Source organism: Rhinoderma darwinii, chromosome 3 (genome assembly GCF_050947455.1).
Source record: "Rhinoderma darwinii isolate aRhiDar2 chromosome 3, aRhiDar2.hap1, whole genome shotgun sequence".
Classification (NCBI taxonomy): Eukaryota; Metazoa; Chordata; class Amphibia; order Anura; family Rhinodermatidae; genus Rhinoderma; species Rhinoderma darwinii.
In genome coordinates this window covers 182,800,004-182,819,828 of record NC_134689.1, presented here as the reverse complement: position 1 = coordinate 182,819,828, position 19,825 = coordinate 182,800,004, and the positions used below count along the sequence as shown (strand labels likewise).

Below are 19,825 nucleotides of genomic sequence, written 5' to 3'. Positions count from 1 at the left end.
AATGGCGATGTCGCTTGTGGAAAGGTCGGTTAGTGCGGTCACGTGGCAGAGGTACAGTGCGGTGTGGCAAGTATGGGAGACGTTGTTGGAAAATGCGCAGGCAGGTATTGCAGATCGGCAGGCGTGTGTGCTGTATTTTATAGGAAATGCGTACAGTGAGGGGTCGTCTGCAGCAATGGTCGCTCGCAGTTTGTCGGCCTTGGCTTTTTGGTTTAAGAAGAAAGGTGAGGAGGACGTGACTAAGTCCTTTCTGGTGCGGCAGGCAATGAAGGGTTTCAGGAGGGGTTCCGCAGTTAGGGATCTCAGGAAGCCGGTGTCATTTGAGCTGTTGGTAGCGATTTGTGAATTGTTGAGGGAGGTTTGTGTTTCAGCATTTGAAGTGCGGCTATTTACACTGGCCTTTTCTTTGGCTTTCTTTGGGGCGTTCCGGATATCGGAGTTGGTGTCGGCCAGTAAGAGTGTGGCAGGGGGTTTATTGTATGCTGATGTGGATTTGGATGGCTCCTGCCTTTCTTGTTTGCTCCGTAGATCTAAGACAGATCAGGAGGGGAGAGGTTTTGTGGTGCGTTTGTATGAGTTACCAGGGTCGCGGGTGTGCCCGGTCCGCTGTTTTCGGGAGTTTGTTGCGGTGAGGCCTGAGGGCCCGGCATCCTTGTTGGTTCATGCAGACGGGCTGTCTCTGTCAAAATTCCAGTTTTCACAGGTGTTCAAAAAATGTATCCTGTTGTCCGGCAGAGGGGGAGCAGGTTTTAGCTCTCATTCCTTTAGAATTGGCGCAGCTACGGAAGCAGCTCGGTGGGGTTTATCCCCGGCGATGGTTAAGAAGATTGGTAGGTGGGAGTCAGACAGATACAGGTTGTATGTGCGGCCTCACTTGCTTTGAGGCGGTGGTGATAAGATGTGCTGGAGGTGGATATGGAGTAGTTACGTTGTTGTTTTGTGTTGTTTTAGGTGCAGGTCCCTGCTTGATTTGGATCATGGGGCACTCCTACGTACACTGGGGAGGTGTGCGTGCTGATGTTCGTCCGGCCGGACGGCAGTTGGGCATGGATCACGCAGAGGTGCAGGTCAGATGGTTGGGCCTGCGGGGCATGCTGTGGTGTAGGCTGTTACCAGAGGTACAATTTTATGCGGGATTGGACAGGGCGCCTAATATCTTAGTGGTGCACCTTGGCGGCAATGATTTGGGCATTCGGTCGTCCAGGGATTTAGTGAGGGATGTGAAGATTGACCTTTTGCGGTTGTGGTCGGCGTTCCCAGGAGTGGTTATTGTATGGTCTGATATTGTGGCTCGCAAGGTGTGGCGGCAGGCACGTTCCGTACATAGCTTAAACAAAGCGCGAGCAAAGGTCAACAAGGTAGTTGGCAGGTTTGTGGCACGCAATGGCGGTGTTGTGGTGAGGCATAAGGAGTTGGAGGGTAGAGAGGTAGGTTTCCTCAGGGCGGATGGTGTTCATCTAAACGAGGTGGGTCTGGATATGTGGACCTTGGACATTAAGGAGGGCATGGAGAAAGCCCTGCAGTTGTGGAGGGACAATCATGTGTAAGGGGTCACACATGATTGTCGTGGCGGTAGGAGGAGGGGTCTTTGGAGGCACGGAATGAGAAGGAGAAGCAACAATGGAGATTGTTGCAAGAGAACTCGGGGCGTTTAACCCGGGATAGTATTGGAGGGGCTGGGGAGTGGTTACCCAGCTCATATATATTCCTGATGGGCAGGGTCCCCAGGAAGGGAGAGAGAGGTCTTGGACATGGTTGGTGCCCTCGGGTCAGGTGCAGAACGGCTGTAGGGTAAGGGGTCCAGACCTAATAAGGAAACGATGGAGTTTAATGATTGAAGTGCCTTCAAGGATCCTTTATCTGGAGTTGGGAAATAGAGCAGGATGTTATCATGGAGTTATGATGTGTTTATGGTTATGCTCTTTTTCAGAAAAAAGGTGTGTTTAATAAATGGCTGCTGTGGCCTTTACACCAAAATTCATGTGTGGTCTCTTATTGGGGTTTGGGGTGTAAGGTCGTAGATAGCGGAAGCATCAAACATACCTTAAGTCAAGTAAGCCCAGCGTAATGTAGGCGCAGCCGTAATGAAGCAAGCGCATGACTAGGTGTTTGGGAGTTCTAGGCTATTATGTATTAGGTATTATGTGTTAGGCTATATTTGTAGGGATGGGAGGGTTATGTGAAAGGGGGCATGGGGCAAAATGTATCTATATGTGGTGGGTGGAGAATAAAGTATATAAGTCCATGCGGGGAAGAGGCAGCCCTCTTTCCCGCTGGACAACAGGAGAAAATTTTGTCCCGCCCGCCCTCCCAGTATTTTCTCCTGTTTATGGGAATTTGTCGGTTGGGGTTTTGTTTTGTCACAGTAGCAATGGCGGTAGGAGGAGGGGTCTTTGGAGGCACGGAATGAGAAGGAGAAGCAACAATGGAGATTGTTGCAAGAGAACTCGGGGCGTTTAACCCGGGATAGTATTGGAGGGGCTGGGGAGTGGTTACCCAGCTCATATATATTCCTGATGGGCAGGGTCCCCAGGAAGGGAGAGAGAGGTCTTGGACATGGTTGGTGCCCTCGGGTCAGGTGCAGAACGGCTGTAGGGTAAGGGGTCCAGACCTAATAAGGAAACGATGGAGTTTAATGATTGAAGTGCCTTCAAGGATCCTTTATCTGGAGTTGGGAAATAGAGCAGGATGTTATCATGGAGTTATGATGTGTTTATGGTTATGCTCTTTTTCAGAAAAAAGGTGTGTTTAATAAATGGCTGCTGTGGCCTTTACACCAAAATTCATGTGTGGTCTCTTATTGGGGTTTGGGGTGTAAGGTCGTAGATAGCGGAAGCATCAAACATACCTTAAGTCATGAGTCCTGACATGTGCGCGCCGTCAGGATGATTTGATGGGGCTGGCGCTGCACTAATGAGCGGTGGCACTGAAGACAGAACATGGCTGTCGCACTACAAAACACCCCCATGTTCTGTCCTCAGTGCCTGAACCGCCGCTCATTAGTGCAGTGCCGTCCGCATCACCTCATGCTGACCACACACGCACTTCCTGTCAGGAGCGGGGCAATGGCTGTATTACACAGCCGCAGCCCCGTTGTTGGAGATCAGAGAAACCTCTCATCTCCGCCGTTATTCTCCTGAATGCTGCGATCACAGCGGACTGCAGCATTCAGGAGAAAATGAGAAGGGGGGATGCCCCTTGGATCGCGTCACAGGAAATTCCTCTGATGCGATTGAGTGACCTACCATATATGGGCAGACAGCCCAGGGTCTATTGAAGGACCCCAGGGCTGTCTGACCATATTTCCTGTTAGGGCATACTTAGGTATGTCCTAACAACTACCTGTGTACTATCGGTACACAGGCTAATGTACTGGAATATAAATATATGCCAGTACATTAAAGTTTCAAAAATAAAGTTAAATAAAAAAAAATACATATACATCTTTTTTACAATAAACATTAAAATAAGTCTCGATACATAAAATATACACACATTCAGTATTGGCGCGGCCATAATAACCTGCACAACAATTTTTTTTGCATCATTTATGATGTCTACGCTGTAAGAAAATAAAATAAAAACTGCTTTCTATCACTTATTAGACCTCATGCTCACGACCGTAGCCATGTGCACGGCCGTGATTTTCGGGTCGGCCGGCAGCGGACTGTCAGCTGCCCGCAGATCGCGGGCCATGCACATGGCCGTGGCCATTATTTTCAATGAGCCCGTCCGCAGAAGACGGCCATAATAAGACATGTCTGTTCTTTCTGCGGTGCGGGCTCCCGGGCCATGCACAGACCGTAAAAACTACGGTCGTGTGCATGGCCCCATAGGAATGAATGATGCCGCAATTCTCCCGTGGATTTTCGGGGGAATTGCGGCCGCAAAAGCACGTTCGTGTGCATAGGGCCTTATTGTGGGGCACAAGGTGTGATGAATTTAACCTCCACGTGCCCCACATTAATAGTAATTAACCCCAACATGTACCTTACATATTAACCCATTATGACTGAGAAACATGATGTGGTTAACTACTATTAATGTGAGGCACCTGGAGGTTAAATTCATCATCACACCATGCGCCTCACATCAGAAAATGGAAGAACTTTTTTTTTTTTTATTACTGTTGGAAAGTATCTAATTGGTATCGAAGTCGCAATACTAAACATAGTATCGGTATCGAAATCCAAATTCTGGTATCTTGACATCCCTACTCCAAATACCCGGGCCTTAAATCTCCACCGCAGAGAGATCACACAGATTGGTCCTGTCTACTAGTATGTCGCTCTACAGCTACTGTTTAAAAAAATGATAAGGCCCCATGCACACAAACGTGCTTTTGTGGACGCAATTCCCCCGAAAATCCACGGGAAAATTGTGGCCCCATTCATTCCTATTGGGCCATGCACACAACCGTGGTTTCCACGGTCCGTGCATGGCCCAGGAACCTTTACCGCAGAAAGAATGGGCATGACTTATTACGACCGTGTTCTGCGGTCCAGGCTCATAGGAAATAATGTATACGGCCATGTGTATGGCCCGCGATTTGCAGGCGGCTCGCGGGTGACAATCCGCTGCCGGCCGACCCTAAAATTACAACCGAGCACATGGCTACGGTCGTGTGCATGAGGCCTTAGAACTGTGTGTGATCCTGGCCTTTGCCAAACAAAGGAGTGGACACAAAAGAAAGGAGATGCTTCAGTCGTTTTTTGTTTTTTTTAAATATACCTTTACTTCCTTTTGGATCCACTTCTGGCTTTGGCTTAAAAAAAATCGGAGCCAAAAATTGCATCAAAAGTGCGTGTGTGATCCTGGCCTAAGGGAACAACATACTATGTTGTCCCCACAGTGCTCAGACAGTGACAACATACTGGTTCCCACAGTGCTGCTGCTATAGTACTACAACATAGTAGTTGTCCCATAGTAATCTGACACAGCAGTTCTATTGTAGTGGAAATTTGTTTGACATTTGGCAAATGTTTATTGTGGACACAGATAAATAGTATTTTACTTTACTACTCTTTAGTGCCTCAGTCTGGATTTCCATTACCCTTTCCAGTTTGTTTTTTTTACGTCAATTTTTTTTTAGTCTGCAGCACTATTCTTGCCTCAAAAATATTGAAAAGGGCAATGGTACCCAAAGGTCCCCATTAAAGTCAATGGGGTCTGTTGGGCTTAGGCTTTGTTCACATCTGCATCAGGGTCCCGTTCTGGCGTTCCGTCGGAGCTTCCCATCAGAGCGGAACCCTGACTGAAACAAACGGAAATCATAGGTTTCCGTTTGCATCACCATTGATTTCAATGGTCATGGATCCTGTGCAAATGGTTTCCGTCTGTCTCAGTTGTACAAGGGTTCCGTCATTTTGACAGAATGAATAGTGTAGTCGACTACGGTATTGGTTCTGTCAAAACGGAGGAACCCTTGCACAACTGAGACAAATGGAAACCATTGGCACCGGATCTGTCACCGTTGAAATCAATGGTGATGCAAACGGAAACCTATGGTTTCCATTTGTGTCAGTCAGTCTCTATTCTGATGGAAACCTCTGACGGAACGTCAGAATAGAGCCCGAACGGATATGTGAACGAAGCCTATTGCCATTGTACAATGACCAAAAATAACAGTGGCATACAATGGCTTACTACACAGCCAATGTATCTACAGCAGACACCATGTAACTCTGATTTAGGATGCCCTCTGGATTGTACATGGTGAAAACTGGTTGTTGGAGGCTACAAGACAATTGTGCCCTTTGTCCTTTCTATAATCCAGCCCTGAGAGACAAACATTTCCCCTAGAATAAAAAAGCAAACATTGGATGTATATGAAAATGGATGTAAAATTGAATGTAGGACTTTGAGGCATGGTAACGTTGGGCTGTATGTAGTATAGTAAACACCAGCTCTGAGCTGAGCCTTGCTAGTCAGGCCTTGGTTTGCAAATTAATACATTTCTTATGTTACATGACAAATGAAGTGGTTAATAAGTTTTGCATGTTCTATTTTAAAATGCTTTGTAAATATGACAAGTGAAGGCTATTTTATTACCTATAAGTGGGAATAAGATTGAGCATTGTGTTGGCCATAATCAGAACTGAGAAAAGCACATGTTCTATATTTGCTGATGATGGATGAATGATACCTGGCTGATATCTACAAAGAAAAGGTATCAAGTGTCAGAATCTTCTCAGGAAAATGTTAACATTTTCAGGAAGTCTCACTATGAAATGTGCCATCAATTATAAGTATAGTTGATTTCTGCATTGTTATGTGTGTCAAAACTTGCCAGAAAGCTTTATTCTATTAAAATAAATCAACAGGAGTATATTCTGTATGTTCCTTATCACTGAGCTAGCATAATCGCGAAATAATCTGAAATTTATACCATTGCGTCTCAGAAGGGTTTTTGGGAAGGCAGTTTTGACAAGTGTTTATAAGCTGCACAGTCTTTTCTATAGTTGCAGCAATCTTTGGTTTAGCAACACACATTGACTCCTTTTGTGCTTATTTTAATATTCTACTGGATTTAGAAGACAGATTTCAAGATAAATTGAGGTAATTTTTAAACATTTTGGCAAGGACTACGACCACTGGTGAGGTGCAGGCATTATCATGTTCTGACTGGTGAGGCCTAAATAGAAAAAGATTATAAAAGCCCCAATTTATAGTATTTTGTTCTTGAAAACAACCATTTTGAAAGTTAAAGGGGTTTTTCTGGGGCCTTGAAATTGGTTGCCTTGCCTTAGGATAGGCCAACAATATTAGATTGGTGAGGGATTGACTCGGCACCCCCTACCGATCTGCTGTTTGTAGGTGCTCCAGCGAGCGCTGCATCCCCTTGAATGTTTACACTGCTCTGTACAGCGCAGCTCTGCACTTCAAGTATCTACTGTGCCTAGTATCACTTGAATGGGACAAAGCTGTAGTGAATTTTAATAAAAGGCACAGCTGCTACTATAAGTACGGAACTTTGACTGGTAAACAATGAAGGGTCCGCTAAACTGGTTGGTAAGCCGTGGCTCCTTTGGACCACTGATTGGCAAGTATGGCCAGAGTCAGGCCTCCACCAATCTAAATTGATGGCCCATCAATATTAAAGAACCGGAAACCCCTTTTAATCAGTTCAGTTTGATATCACTGAGGAATATGTAACGATTCTAGTTAGTTGACTGCTTTATAGCAGGGATGGGGACCACTTCAAGAAAACTCCAATAACTACAATAGATTTATACAGATATTAGCTGTAGGTGGGGCTGGTCTTCGGTTCCATGGTGCCCTGTGCGGGACTTGTGGATTTGACCTTGTTAAAAGCATTTTATTAAGTAAACAAACCATGTCTGTTAAGAATTCACAATGTACAGATATATAAACCAATTTATCTGAGGGAGAAATGGATAAGATCATATACTAGTCCTTCTCAATGAATTAGAATATCATCAAAAACTTAATTTATTTCAGTAACTCAATTCAAAAAGTGAAACTCATATATTATATAGATTCATTACGCACAGAGTGATCTAGTTACAGCATTTTTTTCGTTTAATGTTGAAGATTATGGCTAACAGTTAATGAAAACCCAAAATTTAGTCTCTCAGAAAATTAGAATATTATATAAGCCCAATTCCAAAAATGATTTTTAATACCGAAATGTTTTTCCTACTGAAAAGTATGTACAGTATATGCACTCAATGCTTGGTCGGGGCTCCTTTTGCATGAATTACTGTATCAATGCAGCGTGGCATGGAGGCGATCAACCTGTGGCACTGCTGAGGTGTTATGGAAGCCCAGGTTGCTTTGATATCGGCCTTCAGCTCCTCTGCATTGTTGGGTCTGGTTGTCTCTCATCTTCCTCTTGACAATACCCTATAGATTCTCTGTGGGGTTTAGCTCAGTCAAGTTTGCCGGTCAGTCAAGCACAGTGATACTGTGGTTATTACACCAGGTATTGGTACTTTTGGCAGTGTGGGCAGGTGCCAAGTCCTGCTGGAAAATGAAATAAGCATCTCCATAAGGCTTGTCAGCAGAGGGAAGCATGAAGTGCTGTAAAATTTCCTTGTAGACGGCTGCGTTGACTCTGGACTTGATATAACACAGTGGACCAACACTGTTTCTCAGTGGTCCAAAGTCCTGTTTTCAGATGTAAGTAAATTTTGGAAATCAGGGTCCCAGAGTCTGGAGGAAGAGTGGAGAGGCAGTGAATCCAAGTTACTTGCGGTCCAGTGTGAAGTTTCCACAGTCCGTGATGGTTTCATGAGCCTTGTCATCTGCTGGTGTTGGTCCACTGTGTTATATCAAGTCCAGAGTCAACGCAAAAAAAATGCTCGAAAGAAATTACTCTGTGTGTAATGAATCTATATAATATGAGTTTCACTTTTTGAATTGAATTACTGAAATAAATTAACTTTTTGATGATATTCTAATTAATTGAGAAGACCTAGTATGTGCTGTAAAAAAAAGTTTTCCTTTGAAATACATGGGGAAAAACTTCAATGCAAAAAAAAAAAAACACATGGAAAACATTTTACATGTTGCACTGTAGATTTCTTTCTATAGAAACCGGAACACTTTGAAATATTGCACCCAGGGCCGGCATTAGGGGTGTTCGACCTGTGCCTTTGCACAGGGCACATCACTCCAGCAGGTGGAAGGGGGCGCTGCGCTGGCTCCCTTCCCCTGCTTGTTTCAGAAGCGCCCGGGCCCGGCGACTCAGCAGTCGCCTTTCCGCCTGGGTGCTTCTTCACGCAGTAGCATAAATGGACACAGACGGCAGGAGCTTCTCCTGGAGTGGAATCCCCAGTCACAGCGTTGGCAACGCTGTAGACGGGAATTCCGCTTCAGGAATTGCCCCTAATGTCACTGTCCATATATGGACAGAGACATCAAGTGGAGTGCTCCAGGAGCGGAATCCCCGAGTCACACAGGGATTCTCCTCCTTCATGGAACTACAGTGGCGCTATCTACAGGAAGGGGGGTGGTGCTATCTACAAGGGGGTTGTGGGCTGTGTGGAACTACCTACAAGGGAGCTGTGTGGAACTACCTACAAGGGAGCTGTGTGGAACTACCTACAAGGGGGCTGTGTGGAACTACCTACAAGGGGGCTGTGTGGAACTACCAACAAGGGGGCTGTGTGGCACTACCTACCAGGACGCTGTGTGGCACTACCAACAAGGGGGCTGTATGGCACTACCTACAGGGAACTGTGTGGCACTGTCTACAAGGGGGCTGTGTGGCACTGTCTACAAGGGGGCTGTGTGGCACTGTCTACAAGGGGGCTGTGTGGCGCTGTCTACAAGGGGGCTATGTGGCGCTATCTACAGGGGGAATCAGTGAGTGGCGGGCTGATGGTAATTTTACTTTGAGTGGGGGGTTGATGGTTATTTTAGTGTGAGTGGCGGGCTGATGGTCATTTTACTGTGAGTGGGGGGCTGATGGTCTTCAAGTGGTTTCCACCTCTGACCTCCAATTGAAATGAATGGGAGCCAGAAAATACCTGCGTTGCCCGTTTGGAGCATTTTTGCCTGCACCTTTTGCATTCGCTTCAAGGGTTTAAGAAAAAAACGCAAAAAAAAAAAAAAGTGTCAAACAAGGCTGTCAATTCCTGAAGGAATTTTAAGGCAGATTTTTTTTTTCCTTACAAAAAACGCTGTGTGAACATACCCTACGAGTGTAGTGCTTGTTTTTAGCCATTTTCTCAAAACAATTTTTGGTAGGGGTGCCCTGAGGAAATTTAATTTTTCCAGTGCTGCCTCGAGTCCGAAATGGTTGGGAAACATTGTACTAGGCTACAAGATCACACCGGCCTACACAAGGATCCCGTCGTGGAGCAGCTGAGTGGGAACGGGGCCTAGGCGAGTACAATTTTTGTTTTTGTTTGGGGGCACTGTCTACAAGGGGGAGGGGCTGTATGGCGCAATCTACGAGGACGTGGGGGATTCTGGCACTGTCTGCAGGGGGAACTATACTGTGTAGGGGCCACTAAGCGGACATTATACTGTGTAGGGTTCCTACAGGGGGGCACAATTAGAGGTCAAAATACTGTGTCCTTGAAGGGGCTGTAATATATTATTAAATATTTGTATTATACTGTATGGGGGCACTAAAGGGGCATTATACTTTTTTTCTGGGGTATTTTTTTTTAATGATGGGGTGGGGCGCCGAAAGATAATTTCGCACTGAGCGCTATCTATCCTAAGGCTGGACCTGATTGCACCTTAGGCCTCATGCACATAGCAGTGTTATGGACCTTTGTTGTAGGGATCCATAATGCATCGCCTTTAGACAGATATAGGCCCATACTTGGATACTGCATAGAATTGGAGGCACACAGATGTACTCTCCCCCCTCAGATTCATATGAAATCTGAGAGGAAACAAAATTGTGGCATGTTCCAACGCATGCTATATTAGAGAGATTCTCCCCTTGAAACATTGCTTCTAGAGGAGACAATATGGAGTGCCAAATAGTTAGCTATGATTAAGAACCCTAGTGGTTTGAAACGCGTAAGCCTTTTCCCGGGATTATTATTTTAACTGCTCTGTTTGAAGATGACCCAATAAATCGTTTAATTTTATTACCAAGAGTGCTGGATACAACGTTCCTTTCCATTTTGAATAGTGCCAAATAGTGTTGACTCTTTTTTAAGTGGCTGCATTTTTGTTTTAGCAATATTAATGTCCCAATATGGTTACTTCATATATGTAACTATTATGTAGTGTTTCTGGCTATAAAACACTCGGTTGAGCTAAGTTCGGTTGAGTAGAGCTGGGGGGTTCCAAGAGTTGCATTGCAGCTATAGGTTGTGTATAGTAAATAATTTGTAATATAAAAACTTCTGCACGTGCTCATTGGCAGCTTTATAACTTGTTTCTTTTCATGACTTAGGTTCATTTGGAACATCTGGCAGAGTTTGTAACCAGTCATCACGTGGCATGGGCAGCTGCGAGGTTATGTGTTGCGGAAGAGGATATGATACTGCCCGCATCACCAAAATGGTAAAGTGTGAATGTAAGTTTCATTGGTGTTGCACAGTGCGATGCAAGGACTGTCTAGAAACTGTGGATGTGCACACATGTAAAGCAGCCATAGATGCTGGGTGGAGCGAGAAAACATAAAGCCACTTCCTTCAACATTACTGACGACATTGTGTACCAGAAAACTAATCTTCATGACAAGCAGTGTGAATTAAAAGGGTGTTTTAAGCTTTATTAAATTATGATAAGTTATGTTGTAAATTAAATATTGTGGTGCCAGTATTCATGGAGATATATATTTGTGCTGTTAAGATATTCAAGATGTATAATTTACAGTAAATCTAAGGGTGTTGTATGTTTTGATATCTATTATGTGTGGTGGCATAAAGAACAGTATATGGTATTACGTTACAATGTGATAGTATGTATTATACAATTGTCCACTTTGTATTCTGTTTGCCGTTATGGGAATGTTCAACACAACTTGACATGAAGATATGTAAATCACTAGGACATAACTAGGATGTTAGACACGTGAAGAGTGTAATGGTACAGATATAAAATAAAAAGTACCGAAGAAGTAAAAGTGGTGATTTCTTCCCTTTCTCCTGTGCATGAAATAATGTGTCAATAGGCAGCAACTTTAAGGGTATGTACACACGGGCTATTTTCGGGTTGTAAACATCCCGAAAAATGGCTGAAAAATCAGAAGCAGAACGCCTACAAACATCTGCCCATTGATTTCAAATGGAAAATACGGCGTTCTGTTCCGACGGGTATTTTTTTACATGACCGTTTTGGAAAAAAAAGGCGCATAAAAAGACGCCTCTGAAAAAGTGCATGTCACTTCTTGAGCCGTTTTTCATTGACTCTATAGAAAAACAGCTCCAAAAATGGCTGTAAAAAACACGAGTTGCTAAAAAAAATAGCTGAAAATTAGGAGCCGTTTTCCCTTGAAAACCGCTCCATATTTTCAGACGTTTTTTAGTAAGCGTGTGAACATAGCCTGAAAGGTAACTAAACTTTTAACATGTCAGAAGTTCTGATCAGTGGGGTCCAATCAATTAGACTCCACAAATCGCCGCTTTATTTCTGATCGGCTTTCCTCTAAGCAGTGTACAGGCTCAGTAGAAAGTCTGAGTCCGTACACCTCTCGCTCGGCTTTCCTAGGAAAGCCGATCAGAAACGAAGCAGCATAGCGCTCACCCGAGCATTTTTGCAGCTTCATTTTAGCGATCAGATGGGGTCTCAGCGCTAAGACCCCCACCGAACAACTTCTGTCAAAAGTTTTTTTGAAGTTGTTCAGTCCCTATATAATGAAAAGTTCTGCACATTACTCACCATTTTCAAGATATTAGAAATCTAAACTAAGAATCTTCCTGCTGTCAAATGAATTGTTAGTTTCTAAAACATTTTCAGAAGAGAATAACACTTTATTGGAGCTATTCGCACGCTCCACGGGAACTTAGGAATATACAAATCTGTTCTTATACACGTGTAAGAGGATGCTGAAGGGATTTTTGACAACTAAAAGTTGATAACATTTCTGACTTTAAGAACTATTGAGCGGATAACATAAGGCCCTATATACATAAGCTATTCAGGTTCCCAATTTAATGTTAGCCATGCGTTTGGAATCTTTTAGTGTGCATAGGTCCATAAGCCATCATATATTCATACTGCAGTATTTCTATATGCAGCCCATGTGCAAATAAATCATAGCATTCTACATCAGATGCCATATGTAGGACGTTTCCCTATAGGATTTAATGTGCTGTATTTTCTATTGAAATGCATGTACAGTGACATGCTAGAAAACTTTTCTGAAAGAAGTTATAGAGGTCATATGGAACCAATGTGGCAAGATATATGGAGCTTAATCTGTGCATTTGTCGAATTTCTACAAAACTATCCTACCACTTTCTCTGAATTCTCATGAAAATATGGTAAATATAAAAGGACAAGGATTCAGGACAAGCATTGTTCTCCTTTACACGGAGTCTCATCCAAACAGAGAAATTCCCAGCATAATCATAACCTAAATTGATATGGTATTACAACATTAGCCATGTTACTCACCTACTTGTGTACAATTGTATATTTGGTATTATATGATATGCAAAGTCTCAATTGGTAGGTTTCTTTTCCACCAAGCCTCCTGCCACATGATGTGCCATATCATTTAACAACCTCAATTTTTCATTTTACAGTTTGAGGAAACGTTTATAAAAACACTTTGCTATGTGAAAGTAGCACTGTGGTTTTTTGTTTACATATGCAGGTTTGGCGCAAATACTATATATTAGAATCCTTTTTAAATTAATGTTATGGCACATATGACCGGCAATACCTTCCTTCACATACACCCGTTAGGCCCTGTTCACATCTCGTTTGCCTTTGCTTTGGTCTTTCCATTCAGACAGATGAACAGAAAGACAAATGGAAAGTAGCGTTTCCGTTTGCAATACCATTGATTTCAATGGTATTTTTTTTCCTTTCAGTTGGTTTCAGTTTGCATCTGTCCCGCTAGGTTTCCGTTTTATTGACGGAAACAATAGAGCAGTACACTATGCTATGGTTTCTGTCAAAGCAGAAACCTAGCGGGACGGACACAAACTGAAAGAAAAAGAAATACCATTGAAATCAATGGTAATGCAAACGGAAACTCTACTTTACGTTTGTCTTTCAGTTCCTGATGGAACAGCTGAATGGAAAACCCAAACGTGATGTGAACAGGACCTTAGAACAACATACACCTGGTTTATTTTGTGCATAATAAATTAAATGTTGCAAAATAAATGAAAGATCCTTTTATATTGTACGCCTCCAATTATTTTGGAGATGTGCATGCCATTTTTTGAACTGCATCTATTCCACAAAACTCTGCACCAATTCTCCATAGTGTCCCTATAAGAGATTAAGAATGACAGATTATTAAATCTGCACCCTTGTATCACACTCACAATTATGGAATTTCAAGAAGATGTGAAGAAACAACAAGACTTTCTATTGCTTAGTTCGGATTACTGCAGCCTAGTGAAAACCAATTGAGGGCAGAAGGGTTCCTCTTATTTTTCAGTTTGTGCGACCAGCTGAACATTCGTTATACTGTGGTGAAATTATTAGTACTACAGCAGTTTTCTGGTGCAGAAAAGCTGCAAACGGCAAAAGTCGCAATTTGTGGTATAAAATTACTTTTATGCTGCTTGTAGTACTTTCTTAAAGTAGGCGGAGACGTCCACAACCCAATGAATTGACTATCATTTACGCCAGAAACGAGTAACTTATAGTGCAAATCTACTCGAGCTGATAGCTGTAGTAGGTATGACTTTTGTGGCGCATGGACGGCCAGAGACGCGCCAACTTTATTAAGAAGCGTGCACCTCTTAAACGGACACACGCTGGAGTAAGACGCACCTAATTTATTAAGACTGGCACATGTGACGCCAGTCTTAATATATACCACTCGTCTATAAAGGACAGAAATGCTGCAGATTTCCCTTGCGGATAATCTGCAACTTATTACAGTACCAGTTAGATACATGCTGTGGATTTTCAAATCTCACCCTTTTTGAAAGCAGAAGGGTTAAAATTAGCAGCAAAATCAGCACATAACCGTCCATCTGTATTACAGCAGCAGAAAAGTAGATTTAAACAATCTCATCCACGAACTGGGGAAAATTTCTGTGCAGAAATCAACCTGGGGGTGAGGATTTTTTCATCCGCAGCATGTCAATTCATGCTGTGCATGGGTTGCACATTTGTTGTGGATTTTAATTCCCCATTGAACGAAAATGGAAAGTAAAAAATATCAAGGGTTGCCGTTTTTGCAGAAAAAAAGCTGTGAATGCACAGCAAATATCGCAAGTGGGGAGTAAAAAACCCCCAACATATTTCCACTTTAAAATAGAAAGAAATAAACCTCACCTTCCCTGGTCTCCCTGACACGGTTTCGTCCCATGTGATTGCTGCAGCCAATCACAGGCTCCAACGGTCACATGGGACAAAACGTCATCCCAGAGGGCCAGCAGTACAGAGACCAGACGGAGAGCAGAGACGCGTTGATACCATGGGAGGGGAGTATAGTGTTTTTTTTTTTGTTTTTTTTATCCCTTCCTCTGTTGGTCACACGATTTGGTGTGGACTTTCAGACAGAATTCCCAGCAGAATCTGGTCGTATTATCTGTAGAGTTTTACTTTAAAAACAGTGGCTGTAATCAGGTTTTTCTGTCACTGATCAACAAGAAGAGACTTATTAATCACACATTATAGGTTTCCACAGTCATTAAGAACTAATTAAAATAGATCAGTCATTGAATGCAGAACTATTCACCCACTTTAAGTTTGTATTCAGATGATGCAACATTGCCATTTATCGACTAACATTCAGCTGCCAAGGGTAAAGGTTTATATGTGGATCAGTGGAAAAAGCCGAATTAAATCCGTTGTGATTCAGTGTTACACAAAAAAAAAAAAAAAGACATAAAAATATTCACCCTTCCCTTTGGACATTTTTATGTTTGAAGATTAAAAACCCAAGAGTGTATTCCTGTGTTGTTCTGGTAAACTTCTTAACTGCTCATCCCATACAGACATGTCATTAGTCATGTGATGCCGGAGATGGTCCCAAATCACATCATGTAGTAGTTGGTTACTCAAATACACTGGCAGCTGATTGGAAATGCACAGTAGATGCAGGTGATGAACGAGCTGGAAAGGACATTCTGCTGCCATACCTAAAACTTTATTTTAAAGAATTGTCTTTTTCATTTTTCTCTGAAGGCAAAATATAATTAAACATAATGGTTTTCCCCATTTACAACAAAAACAGTTTGTATATGAGAACAGAGTCTATTCATGAACCGTTCTTTTTCATGTCATGCTTTGTCGCTGGCAGCCATGATGTTAATCTTCAGATGCTGTAGAAGTCTCAAATTCGTGTCAGTTGGTGCCACAAGCTGGAAGGGAGTATGCTTTCCACTTTCTCCATAACAAAGTTTAAAGGTGCAAACAAGGTGCTCAGGAACTGTGAAAGACAAACATCAGATCAGTCCAATCCCCTATACATGTCAGTGAGAGCGGCCAACCACTGAAGACTAGAGCTCCATGTAGAAGGAGCTAGAGTTACCAATAAACAGGGCACTAGGAAGTAGATACTTACAGCTTTTGCAAATACTCCCATAAGCTCTGGGAACTGATGTGTGAGAAGAGCCAACATGGCGGTAAAGGAGCACAAGCCGGCTGTGAAGAGTATGAAGAAAGGAAGTTCTTTCTTTGGATATACTGAGACTTCATGAAATGCTGTAAAATAAGATGAACAGTTAGCATGCAGTCCGTACTGGTTATTTGATAAAGCACTATTACTAATGTAAATTACATATGCGACTGCGCTATTGATTCCGTCGAAAAAACGGAAACCTGCCCGAACGGTGACAAACGGAAACCATTAGCAAGTTTTCCGTCACCATTAATATAAATGGTGATGCAAACGGAAGCTGTTGCTTCCGTTTGACTTTCCGTTGCGGGGTTCGAGGACGGAAACCTCTTACTGGACCCCTGAACGGAAAGCGAACGCTGATATGAACCAGCCCCAAGAAGGGTATTTACTTGGAAAAAGATAAGCGATTATTTGAGGAAGCTGAAGGGTTCAGTAGAGGACATCATATGGCTGCCTCCAGGGGGAAAACAGCCTTAGGCCAGATTCACACAAAGTGCAAACTTGGAAATGAAAAACTGCCGTTTTTCATGTCCGAGTTTCACCCATGCAGCTCCCGTTTTCACGAATCCCTCATAGGCTTGAGTCTGTGAAAACGGAAGAAAGTAGGACAATGGGTCTGTTGGAAAATAGAACAACAGCCATCAGACGGACGTATATTATGGTCGTCTGAATTCGGCCTTAGAAGAACAAGAAAGCCTTTCAGGTTTCCTGAGCTCACAGGATTGTATCCAAACCTTTCCTAAGATGGAATCCGACCCCATCTTTGGTGCTAAGTAAAATGTTACTACTGCCACTAAAGAACACTGAAGCTTCTCTGGACAAGCGCAGCACATCATATAATTTTCTTATCAATATGCAGGCTTTTTCCAGTACATTTGATAGAGTCCAGCAATATCTCATACATCAATAAAACAAGCAATCATTTCACATACTCTTTTTATAACATAGGGCAAAATAGGCCCACAAGGTCCCTCTGCTCAAGAAGGCACATGTACAGGCCCGTCTGAAGTTTGCAAATGAACATCTGGATGATTCTGAGAGTGATTGGGAGAAGGTGCTGCGGTCAGATGAGACTAAAATTGAGCTCTTTGGCATTAACTCAACTCGCTGTGTTTGGAGGAAGAGAAATGCTGCCTATGACCCAAAGAACACCATCCCCACTGTCAAGCATGGAGGTGGAAACATTATGTTTTGGGGGTGTTTCTCTGATAAGGGCACAGGACTACTTCACCGCATCAATGGGAGAATTGATGGAGCCATGTACCGTCAAATCCTGAGTGACAACCTCCTTCCCTCCACCAGGACATTAAAAATGGCTCGTGGCTGGGTCTTCCAGCACGGCAATGACCCGAAACATACAGCCAAGGCAACAAAGGAGTGGCTCAAAAAGAAGCACATTAAGGTCATGGAGTGGCCTAGCCAGTCTCCAGACCTTAATCCCATCGAAAACTTATGGAGGGAGCTGAAGATCCGAGTTGCCAAGCGACAGCCTCGAAATCTTAATGATTTACAGATGATCTGCTAAGAGGAGTGGGCCAAAATTCCATCTAACATGTGTGCAAACCTCATCATCAACTACAAAAAACGTCTGACTGCTGTGCTTGCCAACGAGGGTTTTGCTACCAAGTATTAAGTCTGGTTTGCAAAAGGGATCATATACTTATTTCTCTGTGCACAATGCAAATAAATATATATAATTTTGACAGAGATTATATAAAAAAACTGAAAATCAATCTCTCACTGGTAAAATTAACCTAGCCTAAAAATTCTAGACTGTTCATGTCTTTGACAGTGGGCAAACTTACAAAATCAGCAAGGGATCAAATACTTATTTCCTTCACTGTACTTTTTAAATATAGCTTAGTATCTGCAACAGAGACAAGGGTACTTACATGGAAGTAACTCTCTGTCGGCGGTTTCTGTGCAGATGGGATATGGGTAAAAAAGGTGACCTTTTTCCAGTGGGTATGGAATCATTCTGAATGCTGAAAGACAAGATACATCAGTTTTGTAGTTCAAGAACATTGCAAAAGTCTAATACAATAGAAAAGTGTTTTCTAAACCGAGATAAAAGCATTAAAATAGCACATTAAAAATGATTAAATGTCTAATACAGACTTTCCTTCCTCCCACACACCTACAGTTAAGTTATTGGAGAACATAACTGGTCAAAGTTTGCACGACGACCACATGTATCTCGTATTTACAAAAAACTGTGAATATATAGTAGGCATACAACAACAAACAATCCTGACATTTTGGCCACCTTGGCTCAGGCCTACACATTCCTATTGGCGAGCATGGTCATCTGTCCCCATAAGAGGAGAAGGTTTAAATCAAGGAATCCAAGTGTAGACGCTAAAAAACATTTTATCTGCTTTGAAACAATACCAGTCCCAGGATGGAAGCTTTGATGTACATATTACCACATTGTCTGTCAACATTTAGATTTGTTTTAGCCACAAGATGTAACACGACTATAAACCCTGATTCCTGAAGAAAGTCAGGGTCTTGCTAACAGATGGCATTTATTTTGGTACATAAATCATGGACGTCTGAGATGTATTTAAGAAATAAAACCAGCGTGTATAGGATTTGATTTGTTTCAGCTGCATAATTTAACACAGACCGTAAGGTAGTGTCCTGCATATTTGATATCGAATGTAACAAGAGCTTGTATATCTGCAGAATGATTCCACTTTTATCAACTTTACAAGAAATCCCCATGGCCTTCAAAGTCACATTGTTCCACTTTACTATTTCAGCAGTTGTAAGTGGTGTGAGAACAGCTGTCATATGAGTGATGTTCTAACTATAAATCACACTTCAAGGAACAGATTACATCACATGAACACAAAAATGGAAGACTGTGATGAGTTATCCCTACCAATTTTAGATCATAGCTTCACAGATCTAACTGCAGATAGTATCTATTTAGCACCCGTTCTTAATTTTTTGCGGGAAACTATGTGGATACCTTTTATGAATGATGAGGAAAAAAAAGTTCTGAAAAAATGATCTATTATGGATACCTCCTGCATATAACTCTTGTGGTCAAGTTTGCATTAAAAGAAGTGCAAAGGTGATGAATGATGAATTTAGCCAATTCTATCAAAAATCTCACCAAACATGAATAGAATAGTAGGTTGGACTCATTACTTTATATACAAGCCATCACTACACAAGGATCAAGTGACACCCACTGAGTGCTTTTATGAGTGTTCCCAATATACAGTTTGGGAAAACAAAAAATCCAGGTACCTCAAAAGCAGGCAACTGTATACATTATACGCCACCAAACAACGCTCACATCTTGGTAATTCTGAACATACAAAAATTTACAATAAAACAAGAATGTATAACAAAAATACAGGCAATAGGTCCCCAGGCCTCCTAAACAACAGGTATATATAAAAGTATACTGGCAATTTTATCTGATGCCCAGTTTTCTATGGGCATATATCAGTAACATAGTAGAAAAAAACAACAAAAAACACTATTATAATGTAAAATAAATGTCATTTGGCTCTCCGTAATAATGAAAGGTCTATAAAGGTTACTACACAATCTGCACACCTTAACTATATGGAAAAGTTGGTCACACAGGCTTCCTTTTCCTGATGATTGGTAATA

General features: G+C 42.4%; 2 protein-coding genes across 6 annotated transcripts in view; one reads left to right on the top strand and one right to left on the bottom strand.

Moving 5' to 3' along the window:
• Positions 1-11,548, top strand: part of WNT2 (Wnt family member 2) — a 110,431-nt gene extending 98,883 nt beyond the window's left edge. The window contains exon 2 of one of the 2 annotated variants that reach the window (XR_012882397.1): positions 10,886-10,972. Coding sequence is in view for 1 of the 2 variants with exons in the window: in XM_075857128.1 (XP_075713243.1) it covers positions 10,886-11,115 (230 nt within the window). In the remaining variant the exon portion in view is untranslated. Of the gene's footprint in view, positions 1-10,885 lie in introns of both variants that reach the window. The other variant, XM_075857128.1, reaches the window with a different exon arrangement.
• Positions 11,549-12,386: 838 nt separating this feature from the next.
• The window catches only part of ST7 (suppression of tumorigenicity 7), a 138,335-nt gene continuing 130,896 nt past the window's right edge, over positions 12,387-19,825 (bottom strand). For all 4 annotated transcript variants that reach the window (XM_075857125.1, XM_075857124.1, XM_075857126.1 and 1 more), the window contains 3 exons: positions 18,085-18,177; positions 16,136-16,275; positions 12,387-16,000 (listed from right to left, as the gene is read on the bottom strand). In XM_075857125.1, coding sequence (XP_075713240.1) covers positions 15,905-16,000; positions 16,136-16,275; positions 18,085-18,177 — 329 coding nt within the window. In that variant the 3' untranslated portion in view covers positions 12,387-15,904. The remainder of the gene's footprint in view (positions 16,001-16,135; positions 16,276-18,084; positions 18,178-19,825) is intronic.